Source organism: Misgurnus anguillicaudatus, chromosome 23 (genome assembly GCF_027580225.2).
Source record: "Misgurnus anguillicaudatus chromosome 23, ASM2758022v2, whole genome shotgun sequence".
In the NCBI taxonomy this organism is placed as follows: domain Eukaryota; kingdom Metazoa; phylum Chordata; class Actinopteri; order Cypriniformes; family Cobitidae; genus Misgurnus; species Misgurnus anguillicaudatus.
In genome coordinates this window covers 7615945-7640230 of record NC_073359.2, presented here as the reverse complement: position 1 = coordinate 7640230, position 24286 = coordinate 7615945, and the positions used below count along the sequence as shown (strand labels likewise).

The window sequence follows — 24286 nt, the reverse complement described above, 5'->3', positions numbered from 1 at the left end:
ATCTGTTACCCTACCTTTAAACCTAAAAAAAATGAGGCACAGCACATAAACTAAATTATGTTAACAAGATTTAAATAATGTATTAGTAAATGTTTAAATTAACAAAGATAAAAAAAATGCTTTATAAGTGCAGTTCATTATTAGCTCATGTTAACTAATGTGGTAAACTAATGTTAACTAATGAACCTTATTGTATCTTTTGTGGGTTAATTTAAAGTAACCAGTAATCATAGATTCATTTATGCTTTTTTTAATAATTACAGTTTTCTTTCATGGGATATGGACCCCCCAAAGTAGCCTTGGCCACCCCATTTATAAATTGTAGTTAGTTCTGCCACTGCATTACTGATGTTGTATTTCAGCATATTACACACTTTGTGTTGTTTAAACTCCGAATCAACACAAAATGACACATAATGTGTTAAATAGGATAACACAAAACAATGTGTTACAATTAACACATCCTTAGAGTGTATGTTATTTAAAGGTATAGCAGAAGATTTTCCCAAAATTTTTAAAAGAATCGCCCCTCCACATTTAAAAAAAAAAAATGCACACGCGCAACACTCTACATCCTCCTGAGAGGAGATCAAAATAAAGATCCCACAAGTTCCATAAAAATTCTAGGAAAGAGTTTACCATCTTCCTTCTCCCCCTCCTCTCAGTGTTTGTTAACATATAAAATTTAAGATGTTAGTTTCTATTTTCAGCATAGTAATTACCTGCATGTTGTACCGTTATTGTATAAGTCAATTCTTTCTAATTGATTTCAAATATTTTTTCAAAAACAATCAACAGGACCCATAAATGTTTTCCAACTTCAGCTAAACATTTTTTCTGATATAAATGTGTCTTTGCACTTAACATGAGGTATTCACAGATAAGCGTGACCACGCCCCCTCATCATTTTAATGGCAGACCTCACACTTAAAAACCAGCAACCTGTGCCAGTGTAACCACTCACACACCATACTGCATTTGTTGATTTTATTCAAACACATTTGATAAATAGGCAGAATGAGCAGCACTGCAAAGTTTCTTGCTAAAAGGCAGGATAGAGAAGACGGTGTTGGGACAAACAAGAAACCAATACCATTCAACAAGCAGGACTACCAGAAACTGAAACGTCAATGTTTGGAGAAAAATACATTGTATTCTGATCCGACCTTCCCTGCGGGTTCTGAGTCTCTGGGCTACAAGGAACTGGGACCGAATTCCCCCAAGGCACAAGGAGTGAAGTGGAAAAGACCAAAGGTAATATAATGTTTGTGTATTTACATGTTTGGATATACAGGATTTTTGGAAACTGTCCTCAAAGCAGACTTACACATCATCTAACTGTCATTTACTTTTATCCATTATGCTGTTATCTCAATAAACTTACTCATTGTTGTTATTTACACCTGCTTTTGTTCTTGTGTCTGAATCAGTGACCTGAAAACGGTGCGGTTGAGAATCATTTGAATTTTTTAATTTCGATTCTTTCTAATCAAATTCCCAGTTTCGATTTGAATAGTTAGATACCATATCGTGTGAATTTAGGTTTAACAAAAAAAAATGTGTTTAACCATTTATTTTTGATAAAAGCAAATATAACATTGTTATTCATGTTTTGCCATTAGGCACAAAAAGTTTTAATTGTGTTTAAACATTTTCTTTCCTTAAGGAGCTGTGTGCAAACCCTCAGTTTATTGTGGATGGTGCCAAGCGGACTGACATCTGCCAAGGGGCTTTAGGTAAACTAAAGAAACATGTCATGCATGGTTTAGGGAGACCAGAGAAGTCATGTAGTGATCCCAACATGATATTAATGAAAAAAATCATCTAAACTAATAAACTTCCATCAATTTCATTTGCAGATAAACACCCAAAATTAAAAAAATAATAATATTTTAGAATTGTGCCGGTCCATTTGTAAATTTTGGTGCATACACATTGAGATATTGGGGGGAATGTAGTGGTTAGGTCGGTAACTCATGGGTTTTAGGTTCAAACAAGGGTGAATCCATCCATCCATCCATGACTTATGATCTCTGTGCAGGTGACTGTTGGCTTCTGCCAGCCATTGCCTCTTTGACTCTAACACGTGTGAAAGGATGGCGTCCGCGCCTCTAGTCCAATACAGTGGTAACTCCGGTGCGTAACTCCAAAAAATAGATCAATGCAGAGAAGAAAAGTCTGCACACAGTAATCCTAATAATGTGAGACATTTATTCAGTGCCGAAATAATCAAATGGCCAAAGATGCAAAGACACAAACGTTTCGGACTTAGCCCATCATCAATGTAATTAGTCCACCTGACTCTGTGACGTAACTTATATATCTACGTATCCGCTACTCAGACAATACATACCATGTTTGCTTGTATAGAGTGTCTCTAATGGTAGATCACAGAACTTACATTTGAAACTTTTGAATGCAAACACACTTCTTCAATTTCTATTCAAATGCAACCTGATTAATCATGAATATTGTGTATGGACATACAAATACGTAGATACATATGTAGTCATATAGTTCCCCGAATTATCAGAAAACAAATTATATAATAAAGAAAATATATAAATATATATATATATATATATCCATATAACCATATGTTCAGCAATGTTATATAACCATATATTATGGGCACGACACAGAGAATAATATCAAAGGACCTACATCAAGACTCTATACATACCCATTATAGTCTATGCTGTGAATGAAGAAATTCTCAAAACCAACAGATACACCACTGTTTCCCAAAATATCATCACAAAACCAGAATGGTTCACAAGAAACATGATAAATTTAATTATTCGTTTAAAACCGCCCGGATGCACTGTTCTTAAGGTGGAGATCCAAAAACATTCCCTTTGGAGCAGTTTTCTTTCTAGATCCCCACCCCTACGTGCGGGTTTAACATGTTCAATAATTGTAAAACTCAAGGAGGATAAAGGATGTTCTGCGTCAGAAAAATTTTTAGCAATCGGAGATTTTTCATCCTTGCGTCTAATCGCACTGTTATGTTCAATGATACGTGTTTTTATGGCTCTATTCGTTTTCCCTACGTATCGTTTTCGGCACGGACATGTGATTAAATATACCACGTTCGATGTTAGACAAGTCGTAAATTGTTTAATTTTATATGTCTGATCCGTGACCGAACAAGTGAAAGATGTAGCTTTTTTAGTATTATTCCTACATGCCGCGCATGTGCGTCAGGGAAAAAAACCACTATGTCACGAACAGGAGACGAACCCAGGTGCAGACAGTTTAACAAATATTTTTATTTAAACAGACACAAGAAAACAAAAACCCACGAGGGGGCAAAACACACTATGCAAACAAACACTAACAGACTTGACTAAACTAGACACTAAAAAGACTATAAACTTGACACAAAATACACTAGACCTAGACTAGACTGTGACTTGACAAAAGCATGAGCCACTAAACAGAACTGGTACAAAACGAACGAGCACAGGACAACAAACACAAGGTCATTAAATAAGGGAACAAATCAAGAGGGGAACAAGTGACATGAATCAAACAATGATGGGATAATTAACAAGGAAACAAGGGGGCGGGGTAAGGAGACGAGACAGAAAGCACATGGCTATGAAAAACAAAGCCAGTGCTCTCACAAAACATTGGACTGCCATGATCCTGTCACTATGACTAGAAAACTGTGACCTGAAGACAGGATCATGACAGGACCCTCCCCTTAAGGGACGCCACCTGGCGTCCCCCAAGGGAACACACTAGACACGAGACAAGACATACTGAGAAACAGAGAAAAACCAATAAAACAATGCACAAACACAAGGGCAAACAACAATTTACAATAACAGGGCTGGGGTGACACAACAAAAACATCATTAAAGGGAGGGGGGGTGGGGGAACAAAAAAAAAGTTCACATTAGGAAGTCCAGGTGGGGTGGAGCTGGGAGGGCAAGGGATCCTGGGTCCAGGGGCAGAGGTAGAGGGTTTGGGACGAGGAGTCCGGACAGGCTTGGGGGTCCTGGTAGGTGGGGTAGGTCCAGAGGGGGCAGACTGAGGAAAAGCTGAGGTGGGGAGGACTGGAGACACAATGGGAAACAAGGCAGGGTCTCTGGGCAATAAAGGGGCAGACACAGGAGCCAAGACAGGGGGCGCTGCGGCCGGCAGCGGAGACAAGACAGGGACAATAACCGGGGGTACAGTGGGCGGCTGCGGAGGTGAGACAGGGACCGTGACAGAGGAGACTGCGGACGGCAGCGGAGACGGGACAGGGACAATGACTGGAGGTGCAGCGGGCGGCTGCGGAGACGAGACAGGAATTATCACAGGGGCCGCTGCGGACGGCAGCGGAGACGGGACAGGGACAGTGACTGGAGGTGCAGCGGGCGACTGCGGAGACGGCTGAGGCTGCATCGGACCAGAGACCTGGAAGATGGCAGCAGGCTGCAGAGCCGAGGAACCCTTCCTCCTCTTCTTCTTCTTGTGGCGCGGTGCAGAGAACGGGGCAGGTGGGATGAGCGCCGTGGTGGGAGTGGCAAGATCCGTGGAGGACCCCTCGGACGCCGACTCCCACGAGATCCTCCTCTCGCGCTTCCCTCGAAGGTCAATAGGCTGGACAGAGCTTATGGGACCTGACATGGTGGGTGCTGGGCTCTCCTGGACCACCATCCCGACAACGCGGCCCTCTGGGATAGACGGTAGGGATCTGGCCTTGGGTTGGAACGACCCCCTCTCACCCTGGGGCTGTTGCTGTTGGGCGACATGGTTAACCATCTCCCAATAGGGTAGGGAGACCAGGCTCTCCCGCTCTGGAACCGGAGGAGGATCATTGAGGCCAGCCACAAAGTATTCGCTGGCCAGGAAGTCGGGATAGTTCCCCTTGCTGCTCTCTACGGCCAGGGCGTAGTCTCGCAGGGAGAGTCCTCTCTGGGGAGGAAACGGGCTCTTGCCCGCAAGGGTCTGAGCGGTGATGGACTTCCACCATTCGGGATCCTGTGTCCGATACATGATGACTGTCTGCTGGGTTCAATAGTGGCTCGTTCATTCTGTCAGGAACAGGAGACGAACCCAGGTGCAGACAGTTTAACAAATATTTTTATTTAAACAGACACAAGAAAACAAAAACCCACGAGGGGGCAAAACACACTATGCAAACAAACACTAACAGACTTGACTAAACTAGACACTAAAAAGACTATAAACTTGACACAAAATACACTAGACCTAGACTAGACTGTGACTTGACAAAAGCATGAGCCACTAAACAGAACTGGTACAAAACGAACAAGCACAGGACAACAAACACAAGGGCATTAAATAAGGGAACAAATCAAGAGGGGAACAAGTGACATGAATCAAACAATGATGGGATAATTAACAAGGAAACAAGGGGGCGGGGTAAGGAGACGAGACAGAAAGCACATGGCTATAAAAAACAAAGCCAGTGCTCTCACAAAACATTGGGCTGCCATGATCCTGTCACTATGACTAGAAAACTGTGACCTGAAGACAGGATCATGACACACTAATGTTTCTTAAACGTCCTTCCTTCGAGTTCTGCATTATATGCCTATCAGCTTTAACCAGCATGTCCCTAATATTTCTAGCTCTATAATGAGAAAATAAGGGTAATTCAGCAAACAAAGTACGCCCTATCGTGTCACAGTACATGCCAATGTTTATGTAAACAGCACACTGCAATAAGGGGACATATGTGAGAGACAAACAAACATGTTGCGTTTCCCTTGGTCAGTGTATTGTTCTGTTATCTTCAAAACACAATTTATAGAACATTTACAAAATACATATCAAAGTATATATCAATTACATTTTCTTTGATAACTTACACTGTAGAAATTGACCAAAACATCAACAGTACATAAACAGTACGCATATGTATCTCATTTACAACCCATGAGCAGTGACACAGTTAATCATTTATACAGACATGTGCATGACGATTCACATCAACTATTGCTTATTAATTGTAAACAAGTCACTTAACACGTTAAATAATAATATGAGCACACACTTCAAATAACTGCTAAATAAATGTTAAAACTGCATCATTATAACTTTAACATAAACACATTTAGAAATGGTAATTTAAACGACAACCTTGCGCTAAAGTTAAGAGTCACATGGGGGGGGGGCATTCACGTGCGCCACGCGTGACCTACTTTCCATCAAACACCTGTAAACATTACTTTAAAACCAATAAAGTGCATAAAATGAACTCATACTAATTCCACAACAGTCACGGAAAGATAAATAAGATACAATGATAAATAATAGATTTTGTAGAGTTTTACCTGCAATAAGGGGACATATGTGAGAGACAAACAAACATGTTGCGTTTCCCTTGGTCAGTGTATTGTTCTGTTATACTAAAGGAACGCGTGCTTGACTCTAGTAACCTGTCCACGCCCCCTACTGGAATCCTCCAGTATTGCAGTCACTACACTCAACAGCTAAACATGGCATTACTCACAAAACACAGTAACAGTGTGACAATAATAATAATAACCAAAAAATAAAGCTGTATAAAAATAAAGGTGCAGTAGTTTATACCACTAATTTTAACCCATTACACACTCCCCCTCTAAATTAGATGTTGTCCCCAACATCAATACCATTGGTGACTCTTGGCATATACTCACTGTTCGAATATCAACATTTCAGTCCCATTGAACATATGAATATTGGTTACAGGCTGGAACTCTTTTGATACATTCAGTTTTTGTTTCAACATCAACACAGTGCAATTAAACATTTGCAGAATGGTTACAGACTGGAACTCTTTTGATGCATTCAGTTTTTAGTTCAGACATCACAGTGCAATTCAACATTTGCAAAATGGTTACAGACTGGAACTCTTTTGATACATTCAGTTTTTAGTTCAGACATCACAGTGCAATTCAACATTTGCAAAATGGTTACAGACTGGAACTCTTTTAATACATGCAATTTTTGTTTCAGCCATCAACACAAGTATCTGAAATTCAGTTAATGTGGTTGACCCACTACTCCTCACTAGTCTCAAATTAGAGAGTAAAGTGAGCCAAATGTTGTACCAAATGTTCAAGAGTCCCCAAATCAAAGTCTCTTTAAGTTAATAAACTCTGTACCATTTCAAATTGTGTATTGAATGTTCAACGTCCTTAAACAAAAGGTCCCTTTGAGTCCACAAACTACTATTTTAACTCTGAAATATACGATATGGTTCGTCCATATATTTCAATGAAAGTAGTATCAGATTTCACAATATACCTCTCAAAGTAATACTGAACCAACTTACATTCCCTTTAAATAGAAAGGCTGTTGATAGTATTGTGGCAACTGATATGTCCACACTTGAGGCATTGCCTGAACTGGTAGTGCATTGAGACCATAACAAGAAGGAGACCCAATTCTATCATATCTAAAGATCTTTGGTGGTCGCCGCTCTCTTTGCGGTCGTTGAGGTCTAGACTCTGTTTCACTTTCTGGATTACTTATACAGGACTGTGGTACATCCTCCACTGACTGCTCATCAGCTGAATCCAAGTTTTCCTCCATTTCAGGTGAGTAATTTGTATCTGTGTCCTGACATTCATCATTTTTCTCACATTGTGCTGTTTCACTCACAGGTTTTTCAAGATGGTTTATCTCTTCCTGTTCAGTCACTGCACACGGCACACGAACTGAGACTTGAGGTGACATATCCATAAAGTAATCATCATCCTCATCATCTTCCTCTGTATTCCCTTCAGAATCTTTCTTTGCTTTAACAGGACTGGCATTGTTTTTCTGTGGCTTTACAATAGGAAGTCCTTTAGTTTCTATGAGTAAGTAATCACAAGGTAGTAAGAGATTCCTGTGCAAGACTCGTGATCTGCCCTTTCCATTTTCAGGCCTGAGTTCATAGATAGGCATGTCCTTTCCCACTTGTCTGACTATGATATGGACTGTGTCTTCCCAATGGTTTCTTAATTTCCCAGTGCCTCCCCTGGGAGTTAGATTTCGCACCAATACTCGGTCACCAGGATCTAACACTGTGCTTCTAACTCTGGCATCATAGTTTTTCTTATTTCTCTGGGCCACTTTGTGAGCATTTTCTCTTGCAATAGCATATGCTTCTTGCATTCCCTGTCTCCAATGATCAGCATAATTTTGAGGACCAGCTCCAGATACATCAGCAGGAAGATTGAACAGCATATCGATAGGCAATCTTGGAGGGCGGCCATACAACAGGTAGAACGGAGAAAAGCCAGTTACTTCAGTACGTGTACAGTTATAGGCAAACACAAGTTTATTTAAGGAATCCTTCCAATTGTTCTTGTCCTTGTCTGTGAGCGTCTTAAGCATCTGCAACAATGTACGGTTAAATCGTTCTACTTGACCGTTACCCTGTGGGTGATAAGGGGTAGTCTTTGAGCCAGCCACATTGCAGAACTTGCTGAGTTGTGAGAAAAGTTGGTTTTCAAATTCACCTCCTTGGTCGTGGTGAATGCGTGTCGGAAATCCAAACTTAAGGGCATAATCGTTGAAAATCTTGTCTGCTACAACTTTGCCTGACTTAGATGTGGTTGGGTACACTTGCGCAAAGCGCGTAAAATGATCCACAATCACCAGAATGTACTCGTAGCCACCTCGACACTTGTCAACATGGAGAAAATCAACAGACACAAGCTCAAAAGGGTAGGTAGTGGTGATGTTTACAAGAGGTGTTCTAGTTTCTCGGCTGGGTTTCTTTTGTTTCAAACAAGCACAGCTCATCACATGCTGCTCTGTCTCACGCTGCATGTACGGCCAAAAGAAACGATCCCTAATTAAGGAAAGTGTCCTGTCAGAGCCCTGGTGCCCCATTTCGTTGTGCAGCTCTCTCAACACCGTAAGTTTTAGCTCAGTTGGTATTACCAATTGTTTTCTATGGGCCGTTTTTCTCCATAGAACTCCTTGATCATCCACTTCCAATTTTTCAAATTCTCTGAGTAAACAACGACTCTGCACACTCAACTGCTTGAGCTCAAGATGTGACGGCCTTACTCCAGAAACTTTGCACTGTAGCACTGGTCCTATATGTGGGTCGCTCTCCTGATCTTGTTTGATCTTTTCTGGTGTTAATGAATCAAAAGAGGTGTTTTGCGGTGCATAAGCATCTCCAATTGAAATAGCCATTGACCATGCTGCGTTCGCCTCTGACTGTAGCTCCACTGACTGAACAGCTGCCCCTATGGTATCATACGATACTTCCTCAGTGTACTCATTCATCAGAGTTTCTGCATCCAATGGCATCCTGGACAGAAAGTCAGCATCTGTATTCTGTTTGCCTGGGCGGTACTTGATGGTGAAATTGAAGTCGGCTAGTTCGGCCACCCATCTGCTGCCTGTGGCATTTAATTTTGCGGTGGACAGAATATATGTCAAAGGATTGTTGTCACTATAGACCGTGAAGAACGGGGCATAGTAAAGATAGTCACGGAATCTCTCAGTTATTGCCCATTTAAGAGCCAGGAATTCTAATTTACCAGAATGTAAGTGATAGTTTTTCTCAGACACAGATAACGCCCGTGACCCATATGCAATCACACGAAGACTCCCATCCTGATGCTGATACAACACAGCTCCAAGTCCTTTGTTTGAGGCGTCTGTATGTAAGACAAACGGCTTAGAAAAATCTGGAAATGTCAGAACTGGTGGTTGAATCAGGCAATCTACTAACTTATTAAGGATCTGTTGGTGGGTATCAGTCCATTCAATTCGAGTCTGTGCTGGAACTACTTTTGAATTAACTCGTTTGTTGAATGTTCTTCCTCTTGGATGCAGATTTTGGGTATCTGTCTCCTCAACCGTCACCGCGTGTCCCTTGGTCAAGTCATACAGAGGGGCTGCAATGCGGGAGAAGTCCTTCACATACTGACGGTAATAGCTTAACAATCCCATTATTTGTCTCAACTCACCAACTGTACTTGGTTTTTTCTCTTTCAGGATTTTGATGGCGGCAGTGTCGGCCGGGTCCATTTTGTTCCCTTCAGCGGATACTATCCTTCCAAGGTAACGGATCTCAGTCCTGAATAGTTCACACTTGCTGGGTTTTAATTTTATTCCGTATTGTCTTAGTCTCTGTAGCACCTTCTGGACATCACTAACATGACTATCGAATGTTTTGCTGAATACAAGGGTGTCATCTAGGTAGGGGACACAGATCTTGTCACGGAGGCCCTCTAGACACTCCTCCATACAACGCTGGAAAGCCGCCGGCGCGTTCATAAGACCAAATGGGATCCTGGACCATTCATATAATCCCCAGGGGGTCACAAAAGCTGTGAGATGTTTGCTGTCTTTTGCCATGAACCCCTGGTGATAGGCTTTTCCTTGGTCCAATAATGAAAACATAGTGTTGCCTCCTAAACCATCCATTACATCTTGCACTCTAGGGATGGGTTGTCTGTCAGGGTGGGTCTTGCGATTTAACTCTCTATAATCGATACACAGGCGTAGGGAGCCACATTTCTTCCTTACACAGACCACCGGGGAAGCATAAGCGGAATGTGATTTCTCTATCCAACCTTGTGCCATTAGATCGAGCAGGTAATCTTTCATTTCCTCATAGAGGGGTTTTGGAACGGACATGTAGGTACGTGCAACTGGTTCTTGGTCTTTTAAGGAAATGTTTAACTGTAACTTTTCAATGCAACCTATATCACTATCACACCGAGAAAAGCAGGCAGATTCTTCTCGCAGCATCTTGCATACAATTTTTCTCTGCTCCTCATTTAGGTGTCTAAGATCGATTGGAGGGTCCCAGAGATCTTCATCCACTTCTGGTTTTTTGACACTTCCAGTTTCAATGCTCCCTATCTCTACAGGTGAGTTTGTTTGCAAAGGTGTGCTAAGTGGACATATGCCTGCAGCGGGTTGTACAGTACCAATTATCATTCTGCTAGCCAGCACAATATCGTGAGCAGTTGAATTTTGCACCATGAGGATAATGTGTGTAGGTACCCCTTTCTTTACTTGAACTAGGGAGTCACAAAACTCAAGTCCCTCTGGCCACTGTGGATTCTCATTAGGCTCAAAAACAAACACTGTGTCCTTTTTCAATGGCTTAGCGTGTATTTTACATTGTACTTGCATAACACTATGACTTGGTACACTCACTCTGTCGGTGGTTCTTACTGAATACTCAGCAGTCCGTTCAATGCTTACAGCTTGAATGAATGCTTTAGCTGTTCTTTTCTTCAAGCTTGGGAAAGCCTTAGTTACAGTTTTGATCAATTTTTCATTCTCAAGAACTCCTTCCTTTGTCTGACTGTTAATCACTGCACGCTCAATTACATTGAAGCCAATTATCGGGCATGGCTGTTGGTTACCTCTCATAACAAGCATAGGGACATGAAATTCATCAGTGCTGCCAACCAGTCTTATTGCCACTTCTATCCAGCCCACATATGGCATTTTGGTGCCATTAGCTGCTTCGATCTGCAAAGGGTTTGCTGGGTCGACTACCTCTGCTATGTCCCTCAACTTAATATTTGGAAGGTGTTCAGTTTTCCAAACCTCATCAATTGCAGATACCTGTGAGCCAGTATCCCAAAGCACCTGAGTTCTCTGTCCATGTATATAGCAGTTAACAAGACACTTCTTTCCTACTAATTCAGTGACTGGTAGAGCTTTCTTTGTCACAATATTTCCCCTCTCTCCATCAACAGGTTTGCGTAAGTGTTTGTGTTGAATGTCTGGTTTTGTGTCCGAGTGTTGTTCTGACTTATATTTCTTTTTCTTCTTAGTAATGCTCCTATGGGACATTTTGGCCATCTCAGCTACTCCCTGTCCCCCGGGGGCAGCTGTTCCATGTTTAAAGGAGCCCCTCTCCTTAAATCAGGTGCTTGGTACCTTCTGCAGCCAGCACGGAAGTGTTCGTTGCTTCCACATCGGTAGCAGTGTTGACAATATTCCTCTCCTCTCTGCTGGCACCCAAAACATCTGGGTCTAGGACGTGGAGTGGGATATCTCTGTGGTGCAAACCTCTGCTGAAACTGAGCTGGGGCTGTGACTCGTGTTGGATTGTTCCAGGGGACAAACGGCGGCTGAACATTTACTGACTGGTAAGCTGTTTCACAATCATTCCCTCTATAAACGGGAGGGCTCCGCACTGTAACAGGATCATTTTTTTGAAAGGTTTCACGGATCTGCGCTATCTCTGTTTTGAGATCTTTTAACAGTAACATGTCTGCTTTAAGTCCCTGTAAATCTAACAATACATCTGGGGGCAGGGTAACAGTGTGCTGCTGGGCTGCCTGTTTTCTCTCTCCGCCTCCATCGCACACCTGCTTGCCGTTGTGACGTCTGACGCCTCTTTTCCTGCCTCTCCTTTTCATGACTGCATGCTATATTAAGTCTCTCGAGCAGGAGCTCATCTGAGGTGGTAGGTTTTAACAGGTAAGGCTGAAGTTCACTCTTAATGTTATCGCTCTGCAGGCCTGTGAGTATGGTGTGCATGAACATGCTCTGCACAAGGACAGGATCATACTTTAAACTGGACTCCGCTTCTTGCGATGCGAACAATATTTTCTGTCTTAAATCCATGGCCCGAATGAGAAAGTTCTGGGGAGTTTCCTTATTGCTCTGCATCTCGGTGGTGAGCTGTTTATATAGTTCTGTTGCACTTCTCTCTTGATAGTGTGAACGGAGGATTCGCCTAAGTGTTGGCAGAGACAGACCACTCTTACCTTCAAGGTAACTCCGCAACTGTAGGCCTGGGACAATGGCTCTGATAACGGCATCGACTATTTCTGACTCTGAGTATCCTCGGCTAAGGCCATTTTCAATCTGGCGGGCTAAGCTGGAGAAAGTGAGTCGGTCTTTTTGCCCCGGTTCGCCAATCTGACCTGAGATTTTATAGTCTTTCCGCCAGGTGAAGCTATTTACTGGGGTAACCTGAGTATTTCTTTGCAGCATGTCACTATCAACTCTATTTTCATGTCTCCTAGAGGCCATCTCCTGCATTTCAGTTTCCTTCTGTTGAACGGCCAGTCTTAAACTTTCCAACTCCATTAATAACCTGGCCTGTTCGTTATCCTTTTCGCCTTCATGTGCTTTTGTGTTTGCATTCAGGGCTAACATATCTTTAATTAGGTCTAATAAACTTAACAGTTCTGCCATGCCACTATCTTCAAGTTCAGCTGCTTCATCACGGTCAATATACTGACTAATGTATGAAACAAGGAAACTTCGACTCTTATTAGCAACTTTTTCCTGATTCAATCCTGAAATTTTCAGAAAATCACTCACTTGGATCAACTGGTCAATACTAAGCTGAAATAGCAGTCCTTTAACTTCAAGCTGCAGATTCTCAATTTCTGAATCCATACTGGCAGATGAGCAATGATTAGGCTATTGGTTTGTGTTTTGCCTTGCCTGGTTGTTGTTGCTTCCCTAGTGAACGTAACACCTCAGCATGCACTCTTTCCAGCCTCAGCTTTCACTACTGCAGTAGCCAATTCGCTGCTCTCTCTCTACCAGGTAGGGTGATTTTACAGAATGGTCAATGCAGGGCGATTCACCTTCATGTGGGATACCAGCCTCACTTCAACCATCCCAGCGGTGCCTCCAAATGTAAACAGCACACTGCAATAAGGGGACATATGTGAGAGACAAACAAACATGTTGCGTTTCCCTTGGTCAGTGTATTGTTCTGTTATCTTCAAAACACAATTTATAGAACATTTACAAAATACATATCAAAGTATATATCAATTACATTTTCTTTGATAACTTACACTGTAGAAATTGACCAAAACATCAACAGTACATAAACAGTACGCATATGTATCTCATTTACAACCCATGAGCAGTGACACAGTTAATCATTTATACAGACATGTGCATGACGATTCACATCAACTATTGCTTATTAATTGTAAACAAGTCACTTAACACGTTAAATAATAATATGAGCACACACTTCAAATAACTGCTAAATAAATGTTAAAACTGCATCATTATAACTTTAACATAAACACATTTAGAAATGGTAATTTAAACGACAACCTTGCGCTAAAGTTAAGAGTCACATGGGGGGGGGCATTCACGTGCGCCACGCGTGACCTACTTTCCATCAAACACCTGTAAACATTACTTTAAAACCAATAAAGTGCATAAAATGAACTCATACTAATTCCACAACAGTCACGGAAAGATTACAATGATAAATAATAGATTTTGTAGAGTTTTACCTGCAATAAGGGGACATATGTGAGAGACAAACAAACATGTTGCGTTTCCCTTGGTCAGTGTATTGTTCTGTTATACTAAAGGAACGCGTGCTTGACTCTAGTAACCTGTCCACGCCCCCTACTGGAATCCTCCAGTATTGCAGTCACTACACTCAACAGCTAAACATGGCATTACTCACAAAACACAGTAACAGTGTGACAATAATAATAATAACCAAAAAATAAAGCTGTATAAAAATAAAGGTGCAGTAGTTTATACCACTAATTTTAACCCATTACATTTACGTATAGATTCTTTGATGTGATGACTCTGTCGTGTGTAAGTTGTAGTGCAGATCAACGGGGCATTTTTCGCTCTCTAAGGGATGATCTCATTATTATTGACTCTATTCAAAGCTTCTTCAAGCCAGGTAGATGGATACCCTCTCAAACTAAATTGTTTGTACATCTTCCTAATTTCTGTATTAAAGTCAGACTCGTTAGTGTAGATACGTTTAATTCTCAAAAACTGCGTATATGGAAGCCCTCTTTTCAAATACGTAGGATGCGCGCTCGAAGCATGTAAAATGCTGTTTTTTTCGGTCGGTTTAATATACAAGGTGGTGACAAACTTATTACCCTCTCTAAACACTCTAGTGTCAAGGAAAGAGATAGATCTGGCATCCCAAACCGCACTGAATTTGATTGTTTCAATCATATTATTCAAATGTACCAGAAACTCATTGAACAATTCAACACTCCCTTCAAATACACAAAACACATCATCCACATATCTTTTCCACATAACAATATTATTATAGAATGGATTATTATTCCACACATATCTCTCCTCTAGATATCCCATGAATAGACAAGCATAATCAGGTGAAAATCTCGATCCCATAGCTGCCCCTTGTTTTTGTAAATAGTACTTATCTCCAAAGAGAAAAAAATTCTTACAACAGGATGGAGATCATATCCATAAGGAAAGTGGTAGGAGGGTTTTTATCCGTCCGTAAATTCAAAAAGTATTCAATCATGGCAATCATACCTTTCTCATGTGGAATGTTTGTATACAGTGACACTACATCCATTGTAGCGAGGAAGATGTTCTGGGTCATGTTCTCAATATGTAACTGTACTGTATACTGTACTGTATGTTGATACTTCAGCAACATGCTAAGCCCACAATGCTCCTAAATGACTGTATGTATACTCTTAATGACTTTGCATAAAAGCATCAGCTAAATAAAGAATAAAAAATAAGGAGTTACTATCTTATGACTTTTGATCTCTGTGCAGGTGATTGTTGGCTTATGGCAGCCATTGCCTCTTTGACTCTAAACCACGATGTTTTGTGGCGTGTAGTCCCGCCTGATCAGAGCTTTTCAGACGGTTATGCCGGCATCTTTCACTTTCAGGTCAGATTTGTCATGAACATTCATTGTGGTCTATATATCTGCAACCAACCATTTGTAAGATATTTGCATTAAAATATTCAAAAGCTTATAGGTATTTTATTGTATTTTGAATCCAGAGATATATGTCCGTACGTTTTGAAATTATGGTCTGTTTTCACTTTCACAATTATAGAAAATAGGTTCCTAACCGAATGAAACAGGAATCATTGTGTGTTTCTGTACCTAAAGTAAACACACAGATTATCAAAATCAATGTTTTGACAAAAAAAAATCTATTTTAGTATCTTCATGTAATAACAAAAGTTTCAATATTGCATCTTGAAGACTTAGTTTATAATCATTTTTTGTAATAAACATAAATTAAATATTTGTTATTTTATGGTCATGACTACGTTGACGCCCTAAATATCAAAATTTAGTTTGGGACTTTAAACTGGCGGGGTCACATCACATATAAAATGGTTAAACCTAATTGAACTTTAAAAGTCTGATTGTATGAGTTTGTTTCAAAACATGTCTGACAATAAAAGAGGGTCCAACTGATGTAATTCTGTTTTCTGTAGTTATGGCAGTATGGTGAATGGGTGGATGTTGTCGTTGATGATCGTCTGCCTACCAAAAAAGGAAAGCTGCTGTTTGTTCATTCAGCAGAGCGTTCAGAGTTCTGGAGCGCCCTGCTGGAGAAAGCCTATGCAAAGTGAGTGTGTGTATGAGATATAGAGAGGTACAAGTCATGTGTTTATTTATAATGAAAATGAAAATCAGAGACCTTCGTCATTCGTGCCTTCACGCATCTAATTTAACTTAAACGAATGCCAAGTGCCAGTCGGATCTCCAAAATCCTCTGCTGATGTGCCACTATGGCCATCTAGACTGGGATTTTAGTCCGTTACTAGCCTGATTTCAGTCATTGAAGTAACAAAACTAGTCATGTCAATAACTTTCGTAGCAACTTCGTAAATCCAAAACACAATTTACAGTTTTTCTCCATTGGTTTGGCTCATTTCTTGAAACAGAAATTACATTTTCAAAACAACATGGACAAACCTCCAAACCACTTGGCAATTGTTCACAACAAAATTGAATTTCTCATTACAGTTTTTTCCAATTGCTAACACACTAAAATGACATGAACAGCACAACTATTTAAACTGACACACAGAGAGCAACACCTCTTCTCAAGTCTCCAAAAGTCTAAACACATTTTCTGCTTTACAGATATTTTGCAATTCACAATGGCACTTTTTAAATGCACTGAACACGGTTCTCTGCACAAGACACACAACAAGCTGACATAAAGTCACATGTTTGCCTTTTCAAAACATTCAAAATGACACTACACGAGCTAAATGTCCAATATACATTACTTCAATCAGGATATAAGCACTAGAAAAGACCACAGGAACGTCATTGGCCACAAAGCCATTATAGATGTTCCTGGCTAACGTGGTGGGAACATCACAATGTGTGCTGCCATCTCCAATATGGATGGCGTCCTCCACCGTCATGCCAACCTTGGACCATACAACACAGCCCATATTCTCACATTTCTAGAAAGACTCCACAACATTCTCATACCATCAGAGTGTATTAATGATGTAGACCAAAGAAACCGGTATGTTGTAGTGGCACAACGTGAGCTTTCATCGTGTAGCCCCAGTCCAAAACTGGTTTGCTGACTACCAAACATTTATCGTGCAATACCTCCCACCATACTTGCCATTTTTGAACCCCGTAGAAGAGTTATATGGAAGGTATATGACCACCAGCCCTTTGTGCGCATGCCTCTTTTGCAGGCTATGGAAGAGGCATGTGATGAGATTGATGTTGGTGCAATTTAGGGATGGATAAGGTGCTCAAGGCGCTTCTTCTCTCAATGTCTGGCAAGGGAATATATTGCCTGTGATGTGGACTGTGTGTAGTTGGTTAGACAAAAATCTGGTAATATGAATGAAGTGTGTTCCAATTTGTGTCAAAGTTTGATTTTGATAATGTTATATGTAGTTTCTGTTGGAGTGCTTCATTTTTCAGGATATATGTAATATTTTGCTATTTGGGTGTGTGGTTTTGTAAATTGTGTTAAGTTTTTTGATAAAACCAGACTAGTTTGCAAAATTGTGTTATCAATTGGAAAAAACTGTATACTGGTTTCTGTTGAATAGTCTTACACCTCAAACATTTAGGAATTAGTTCATCGTGCAAGGCATGAAATTGTTGACCATATGTCAATCTGTTACTGTAAGCATGAAGCATGATTTCTATGGGTTTTTTGTAAATGTGAAGTGAATCGATAAATTCCTGTCAAGTGAATCCTGAAATTTGAAGTAATTTTTTGTAATTTTTATTTTTACCACAATTTGTGTTATTTGTTTACAAAAAAAAGGTTAAAATGTAAATTCATCCACAGTTTACATAAAAATACTGACACATATAATTGTGTACACTTGGTATATTGACAACATGGCAACATTTTGACACACAGTCTTGCCATTTTAATAAGACTGACATGTTCACTAATGTAAAAATTACTTTTGAGAGATGAATTAAGACTTTTCACCCTTATTTTTACATTACTGTACAAACTTGTCCTTTGTTTCTGTGATACTGTAAAGCAGTTAGTATACTGTTAACAAAAGGAAAGCACAATGTTCAGGGTCATACAATTTGTTCATTCTACAATATACAGCCCACAATGCACTGTACTACAGTATACAACAGTGAACTGGCTTATATTGGTTGTGTCACATCATTTGAAATCCATTTTGAGTGGTTGTGTTTAATAAATTACATCTGTGCTCTATTTGTATTTGATTTTTGCAGCTTGTGTTTAGCAGTATGCATGACGTGCATTAGAGTGAAGATTGTGTTTTGAGAATGAGGGCCCTATTTTAACGATCTAAGAGTTTTTTTTAAGCATTACTTAAAAATGTTTCTCATCTCACCATATCCACAGGTACAGAGTCATCATATACAATAAATCCGTGAGGTAGCATAAAAAAACATTTAAAAACAGATACATTTGTTTAAAGCAAAGCATTTATTTACTTACCAGGATGCAGGTAAAGCAGCTCTTTGCGCCTTCTAACGTCTCATAATTAGTCCTCATTTATGTCCAAGAGGCTCAATCATAATCTTTTACATTCAATCCTTTAATCTTTCATATTTAAAAGCATTTTTGTGCTGCTGCGCATTCATGTACTTTGTGATAAGCAAACCCGCGTTGTCCTCCCGTTTATAGGCGCATATTACGAATGCGCTCTTTAAATAACAAAAAACATATTGCGCCATTGACTTTAGACTTTAGACCAGGTTTTTGTTGGTCAATGGCGTAGTCTATTTTAGTTGCCTCAAAATAGCAACGCGCCAACAATGCGCCTGAACACACCTCGTTTTCAGACCGGAACGCCCATGGGCGCAAAAGGGGGCGCAAATGCATTTGCTATTTAAACAACGCGGCTCTAAACATGAAAATTATAATTGCGCAGGGTGGAAAATAGCAAATGACACTTGCGTCGCGCATTGCGCCGGGTGTAAGATAGAGCCCTGAGTATGTGTTTGAAGATTTGCTAAAAAGTCTAAGTGAGATCTACAAATTGTGTTTTATGATGTGAAATGGTTTAAGGTATTGACAACAGACTGCACAATTAGATAAATGAGTTCAGGCAACTGAGAACTTTGTTCAGCCAATGGATTTTAGTGTTTTAGCAATTGAGAAAAACTGTAAGTTCTGCCCTGGGCCAATAGAGTTTACATTGCATACAAGACATATAGGCAGTGTCTGAAATGGCCCCCTATACCCTTAAAACAGGGGTGTCCAAAGTCAGTCCTGGGGGGCCTGTGTCCTGCAGAGTTTAGCTAAAACTTTCCTCAACACACCTGCCTCAAAGTATCTAGTCTGCCTAGTAAGACCTTGATTAGCTGGATCAGGTGTGTTTGATTAGGGTTGGAATAAAACTCTGCAGAGACACCGGCCCTCCAGGAGCAGGAGTGGACACCCCTGCCTTAAAGGTACAATTTGTAAGATATTTGCAGTAAAATATCCAAAAACCACTAGGCCAGTGTTATATAGTGCCTTGCGAAAGTATTCAGCCCCCTTAAACTTTTCAACCTTTTGCCACATTTCCGGCTTCAAACATAAAGAAATAAAACTGTCATTTTTGTGAAGAATCAACAACAAGTGGGACACAGTCATGAAGTGAAACGAAATTTATTGGACATTTCAAACTTTTTTAACAAATAAAAAACTGAAAAATTGGGCGTGCAAATTATTCAGCCCCTTTACTTGCAGTGCAGCAAACTCTCTCCAGATGTTCAGTGAGGATCTCTGAAGCTTGTCTGTACTTGCGTTCTTGTAGACTTGTGAAGCGTCATCAGTCGCGGCCCAAGTACTGTTCCAATTCAAAGTTCGCATCAAGGCCAAGTTCACATAAAATCCCCGGATGTGTTCTTGATCCGCCCATTTTATCGAGGATGCATCAGAGGAGACTTGTGTGGACTTATGACAGCGAAGTTTCCCAGAATGCATTTCGCGTCAGAAGTTCGTTCTTCCGAGTCTGAACTTGCAAGTCCGAACTAGGAAGGACACAAGTCCGAACTTGGCGTACTTGGTATTGAGAAACGGCTCGTATGATCCAATGTTGAGCTAAATGACTAATGATGATAAATAGAATCCACCTGTGTGTAATTAAGTCTCTGTATTAATGCTCCTACTTTGTGATAGTCTCAAAGGTCCGTTTAAAATAAGCACAGAGAGCATCATGAAGAACACCAGGCAGGTCTGAGATACTGTTGTGGAGAAGTTTAAAGCCGGATTTGGATACAAAAAGATTTCCCAAGCTTTAAACATCCCAAGGAGCACTGTGCAAGCGATAGTATTGAAATGGAAGGAGTATCAGACCACTGCAAATCTACAAAGACCTGGACGTCTGTCTAAACTTTCAACTCAAACAAGGAGAAGACCGATCAGAGATGCAGCTAAGATGCCCACTGATCACAGTAGCCTTTTTTGTACACAAAAACCCTGAAAGGGTAGTGAATGGGAACAAACCACAAGGGTTAAACTAATGCCAAGTGCTAAATCCAAAATCCACCGCTTGATGTGCCACTATCCCAAATAGACTGGGATTTTAGTCCGGTACTAGCCTTTATTCAGGAAATTGGCATTACAGCACCACAATAATGAGTGTCTTGGTGGAAGATGAAAAAGCTGGTGGAAGGCTCCAAGTATCTGATTTACACACTCGTTTTTATTCACTCATTCCAGTGAACTATATTAGTGGACTAATGTAGGGAACAGTGTGCATGGGATTGATAACATGTTGCATATTTGACTTCTACTCTGCAAAGTAGTAAATATTCAATAATAATTAGTTTGTGTCGCTCGCTCAACTGGTAAAGCATGACATTAACAACACCAAAGTTATTGGTTTAAATTCTAAGAAAACACACAACTAAAAATCTTTAAATGCTTAAACCTAATTTATACAATGCTGCATTGCACAATGACAATGGTTTTGTTTTCTAGGAAACACACATACTGATAGAATGGTATATCTTTGGTTAAGTCACTTTGCATAAGAGCTTGACAAATGCATTAATGTCAATATATTTTAAAGGGTCAACGGCTCGTATGAAGCTCTGATTAGCGGCAGAGCCACTGAGGGTTTTGAGGACTTTACGGGAGGTATTGCTGAGATCTATAAGCTGAGGAGTGAAGCCCCTCCAGATCTGTTTAAGATCATTCAGAAAGCACTTGGGTTGGGCTCCCTGCTAGGCTGCTCCATTGTTGTGAGTATTTATATTTGTTACTTTGGCCATAGCATAAAGGCAATGACAACACAACTTTTATTAAATCAAAAGCATTATATCCTGCTAAAAACAGCTCAAACTAGTATTATTTGGTAGCCTAGAACACAGGACAATGCAAAGGAAATTGTGGTGACCAGCCTAAATTTGGTGGAAAGACATGCATACTCTGTCACTGGTGCAGAGGAGGTAAGACAATGTTTGTTGATGAAAGCTATGATAAAACTTACTAAAATGTGGAAATATGAAGTATAACTGGAAGAAGTCCTGCTGATTCCCCCTTAAATTCAGGTTCACTGCCACGGGGTTCCGGTGGAGCTGGTGCGTCTTAGGAACCCGTGGGGTAAGACGGAGTGGATAGGTGCATGGAGTGACAAGTGAGTTTATTCCTGACTTGTTGGTTAGATATAGGATGTTAGCAGTGGCGGCTGGTGACGCTTTTTTTTTAAGCGTCACAACATGTATGTAGCTTGTCATGTGTGTGGTTAGTCATTTCAAAATATGTGTTCTGCGCTTTGAAAGATCGTGTGTGCATCACGTGTCATGCCAAAATAAGTGCCTGCTGCCTTGAACTTGAAAGGAGACACTTGAGTGTGCCAGATACTAGCACAATCTCATGCGTAATCAGAGTTTCTGTTAAGGGAGTGTCTTGCGTGTATTTAGGGAACATGAGCGTCTCTTTTATCATAAACGGTTTTGACGTGTCTCCTGCAGGCACTTATTTTGACAAAACATGTGATGCACACAGGATCTCTCCACATGCATATTTTGGAAAAGGGAACCACACACGTGACAATCCAAACACTTATGAATTAGCGCATCCTCGGAAGTGCAGTCACGATCGCCGCCACTGGATGTTAGATATTCATCCAGTGGATTCAGTTAGTCATTCAGCTTTTTAAAGTGTAAATAGATCCCAATTTGACAAGCTTTAAGATTGGCTTTTATGAAACTGAACGCAGAATCTTTCGCAATGACTTCTGAGTTGGTAAAGTGTGAAGACCGCATTAAGGGTGCAAAGGGGATGCTACGAGCACACTTTGGAGCATTAAATAAATTAAGTTATATTAATAAATATATTTTAAGTTATATAACTCATTACTATAAGCTTACCATTGCGAAGATAAAGAAACCATTTTGAACGCAGATTTTTGTGTATTTACTCAACAACTGATTTTAAGTTAGCAGCTTTAATAATCCATTGAAGATTTCTAGGGCTGAATATCTAAAAAATGTCAATATCAAACCAACTTTTATCTTGATTTATTCCTGACATGTCCATTCTGAGTCATTGTGTACTCTTAAAACTTTGGATCTCTTTTTTAGCTCCAGTGAGTGGAATGAAGTCCAACCGGAAGAGAAAGCCAAACTGAATTATTCAGCTGAGGATGGAGAATTCTGGTAAGAAAACGTTCAACTGAATAGCTCAAAAATAACACTCACCCCCTGCATCCGAAATCGCATACTTTGAAAGTACATATTAAATTAGGTTAAGTACTTACTTATCGGCATTCAGTATATTTTATATTGCATGTGTATAGTAGCCTATAGGTTCACTCTACCTACAGAAAAATAATCTATGTGCATCCGGTTGCTTTGTTTTTAATTAATTTTTAAAGCCATTGTAAACAATATATGTTATAAATTATATTATTTAATGTTAACTGTTACTGTTATTATATTACAATGCTATCATATTTTGTACAAACAGCCATTTTTACACTAAATTAAAAGTATATCTGTCAACAGCATTGATTTAATTGCTTCCCCATTATGTTTCTTGTTGACCCACCCCCAATTCGTAAACTCTGGGCTTAAAGAAAATCTTGAGTTTCCCAGTATTTACGACTTTCTGGTGGCGTTCATGCACATAAATTCCGTAAATCTGATTCATCTGTCATGACTTGAGCGCAACATTCATCAGCCATGTTTTCATTGTCATAATGTGACCTGTATGTCTGCTCACCTCTACAACAACTGCAAAATTGTGTGTGTTAGACTTCATTAAGGGCCCTCAAGCATTTCAACTGGATAACTTTTTTTGAATGTAGCAGATAACTCCAGTGCCTTCATGAGATAGAAAAGAGTCCATCCCATGCAAACTGGTGGATGCAGTATACAAGCCGGGTATTTTTGCATATGGTTTTGGACATATTACTTACCAATTATCTTCCGCTATTTAGTATAAGCGATCTCAGATTTTTTGAGCAACATTTTAAATATTTTACAATAATTTTATAAATGCAGCTTCAGAACAGAAGCTTTTGTGGTGTTGAGGCAAAATATATGTGTACTCCATTGACAAACCATATCTTTTATACATATCCCTTTCTCTTCCTGTCAGGATGGCATATTTAGACTTTGTGGATAATTTCTCAAGGCTGGAGATTTGTAATCTGACTCCAGACACTTTAACCAGTGAAGAGGTGAGGCACTGGAACTACTGCCAGTTTGACGGCACATGGAAAGTGGGATCCACCGCAGGAGGCTGCCGTAAAAATAAAGGTATCTTAAACCAGTCACAAGAACACATGACAACATACATGTGTGTTTTAACAAGTTTTTTATGTATTCTCTTTTTCTCTCTCCAGCTACGTTCTCCTCAAACCCTCAGTTTGTGATCAAGCTTGAGGATGTTGATGATGACCCTCATGATGGGAAGGATGGTTGCACTTTACTAGTGGGATTGATGCAGAAAGATAGGCGTAAAAATAAACGCTTTGGAAGAGACCTAAAAAGCATTGGCTTTTATATCTATAAGGTACCCCAACACTGGAAACACACAGCAGCAATACTACACAGATATTAACACTGAAAAAAGTCTTATTGCCAACATTACTAATAACATATTTTGCTTGTAATTGTGCAACCAAACTT

At 40.1% G+C, this 24286-nt stretch overlaps 1 protein-coding gene across 1 annotated transcript in view; it reads left to right on the top strand.

Annotated features, from left to right (window-relative positions):
* The first annotated feature begins 914 nt into the window (after positions 1-914).
* Positions 915-24286, top strand: part of LOC141359517 (calpain-2 catalytic subunit-like) — a 36531-nt gene continuing 13159 nt past the window's right edge. Inside the window, exons 1-10 of the mRNA XM_073862113.1 lie at positions 915-1254; positions 1667-1736; positions 15486-15604; positions 16168-16301; positions 21220-21391; positions 21509-21598; positions 21701-21786; positions 22736-22810; positions 23754-23914; positions 24001-24170. Of these exons, the coding sequence (XP_073718214.1) occupies positions 1018-1254; positions 1667-1736; positions 15486-15604; positions 16168-16301; positions 21220-21391; positions 21509-21598; positions 21701-21786; positions 22736-22810; positions 23754-23914; positions 24001-24170 (1314 nt within the window). The 5' untranslated portion in view covers positions 915-1017. The remainder of the gene's footprint in view (positions 1255-1666; positions 1737-15485; positions 15605-16167; positions 16302-21219; positions 21392-21508; positions 21599-21700; positions 21787-22735; positions 22811-23753; positions 23915-24000; positions 24171-24286) is intronic.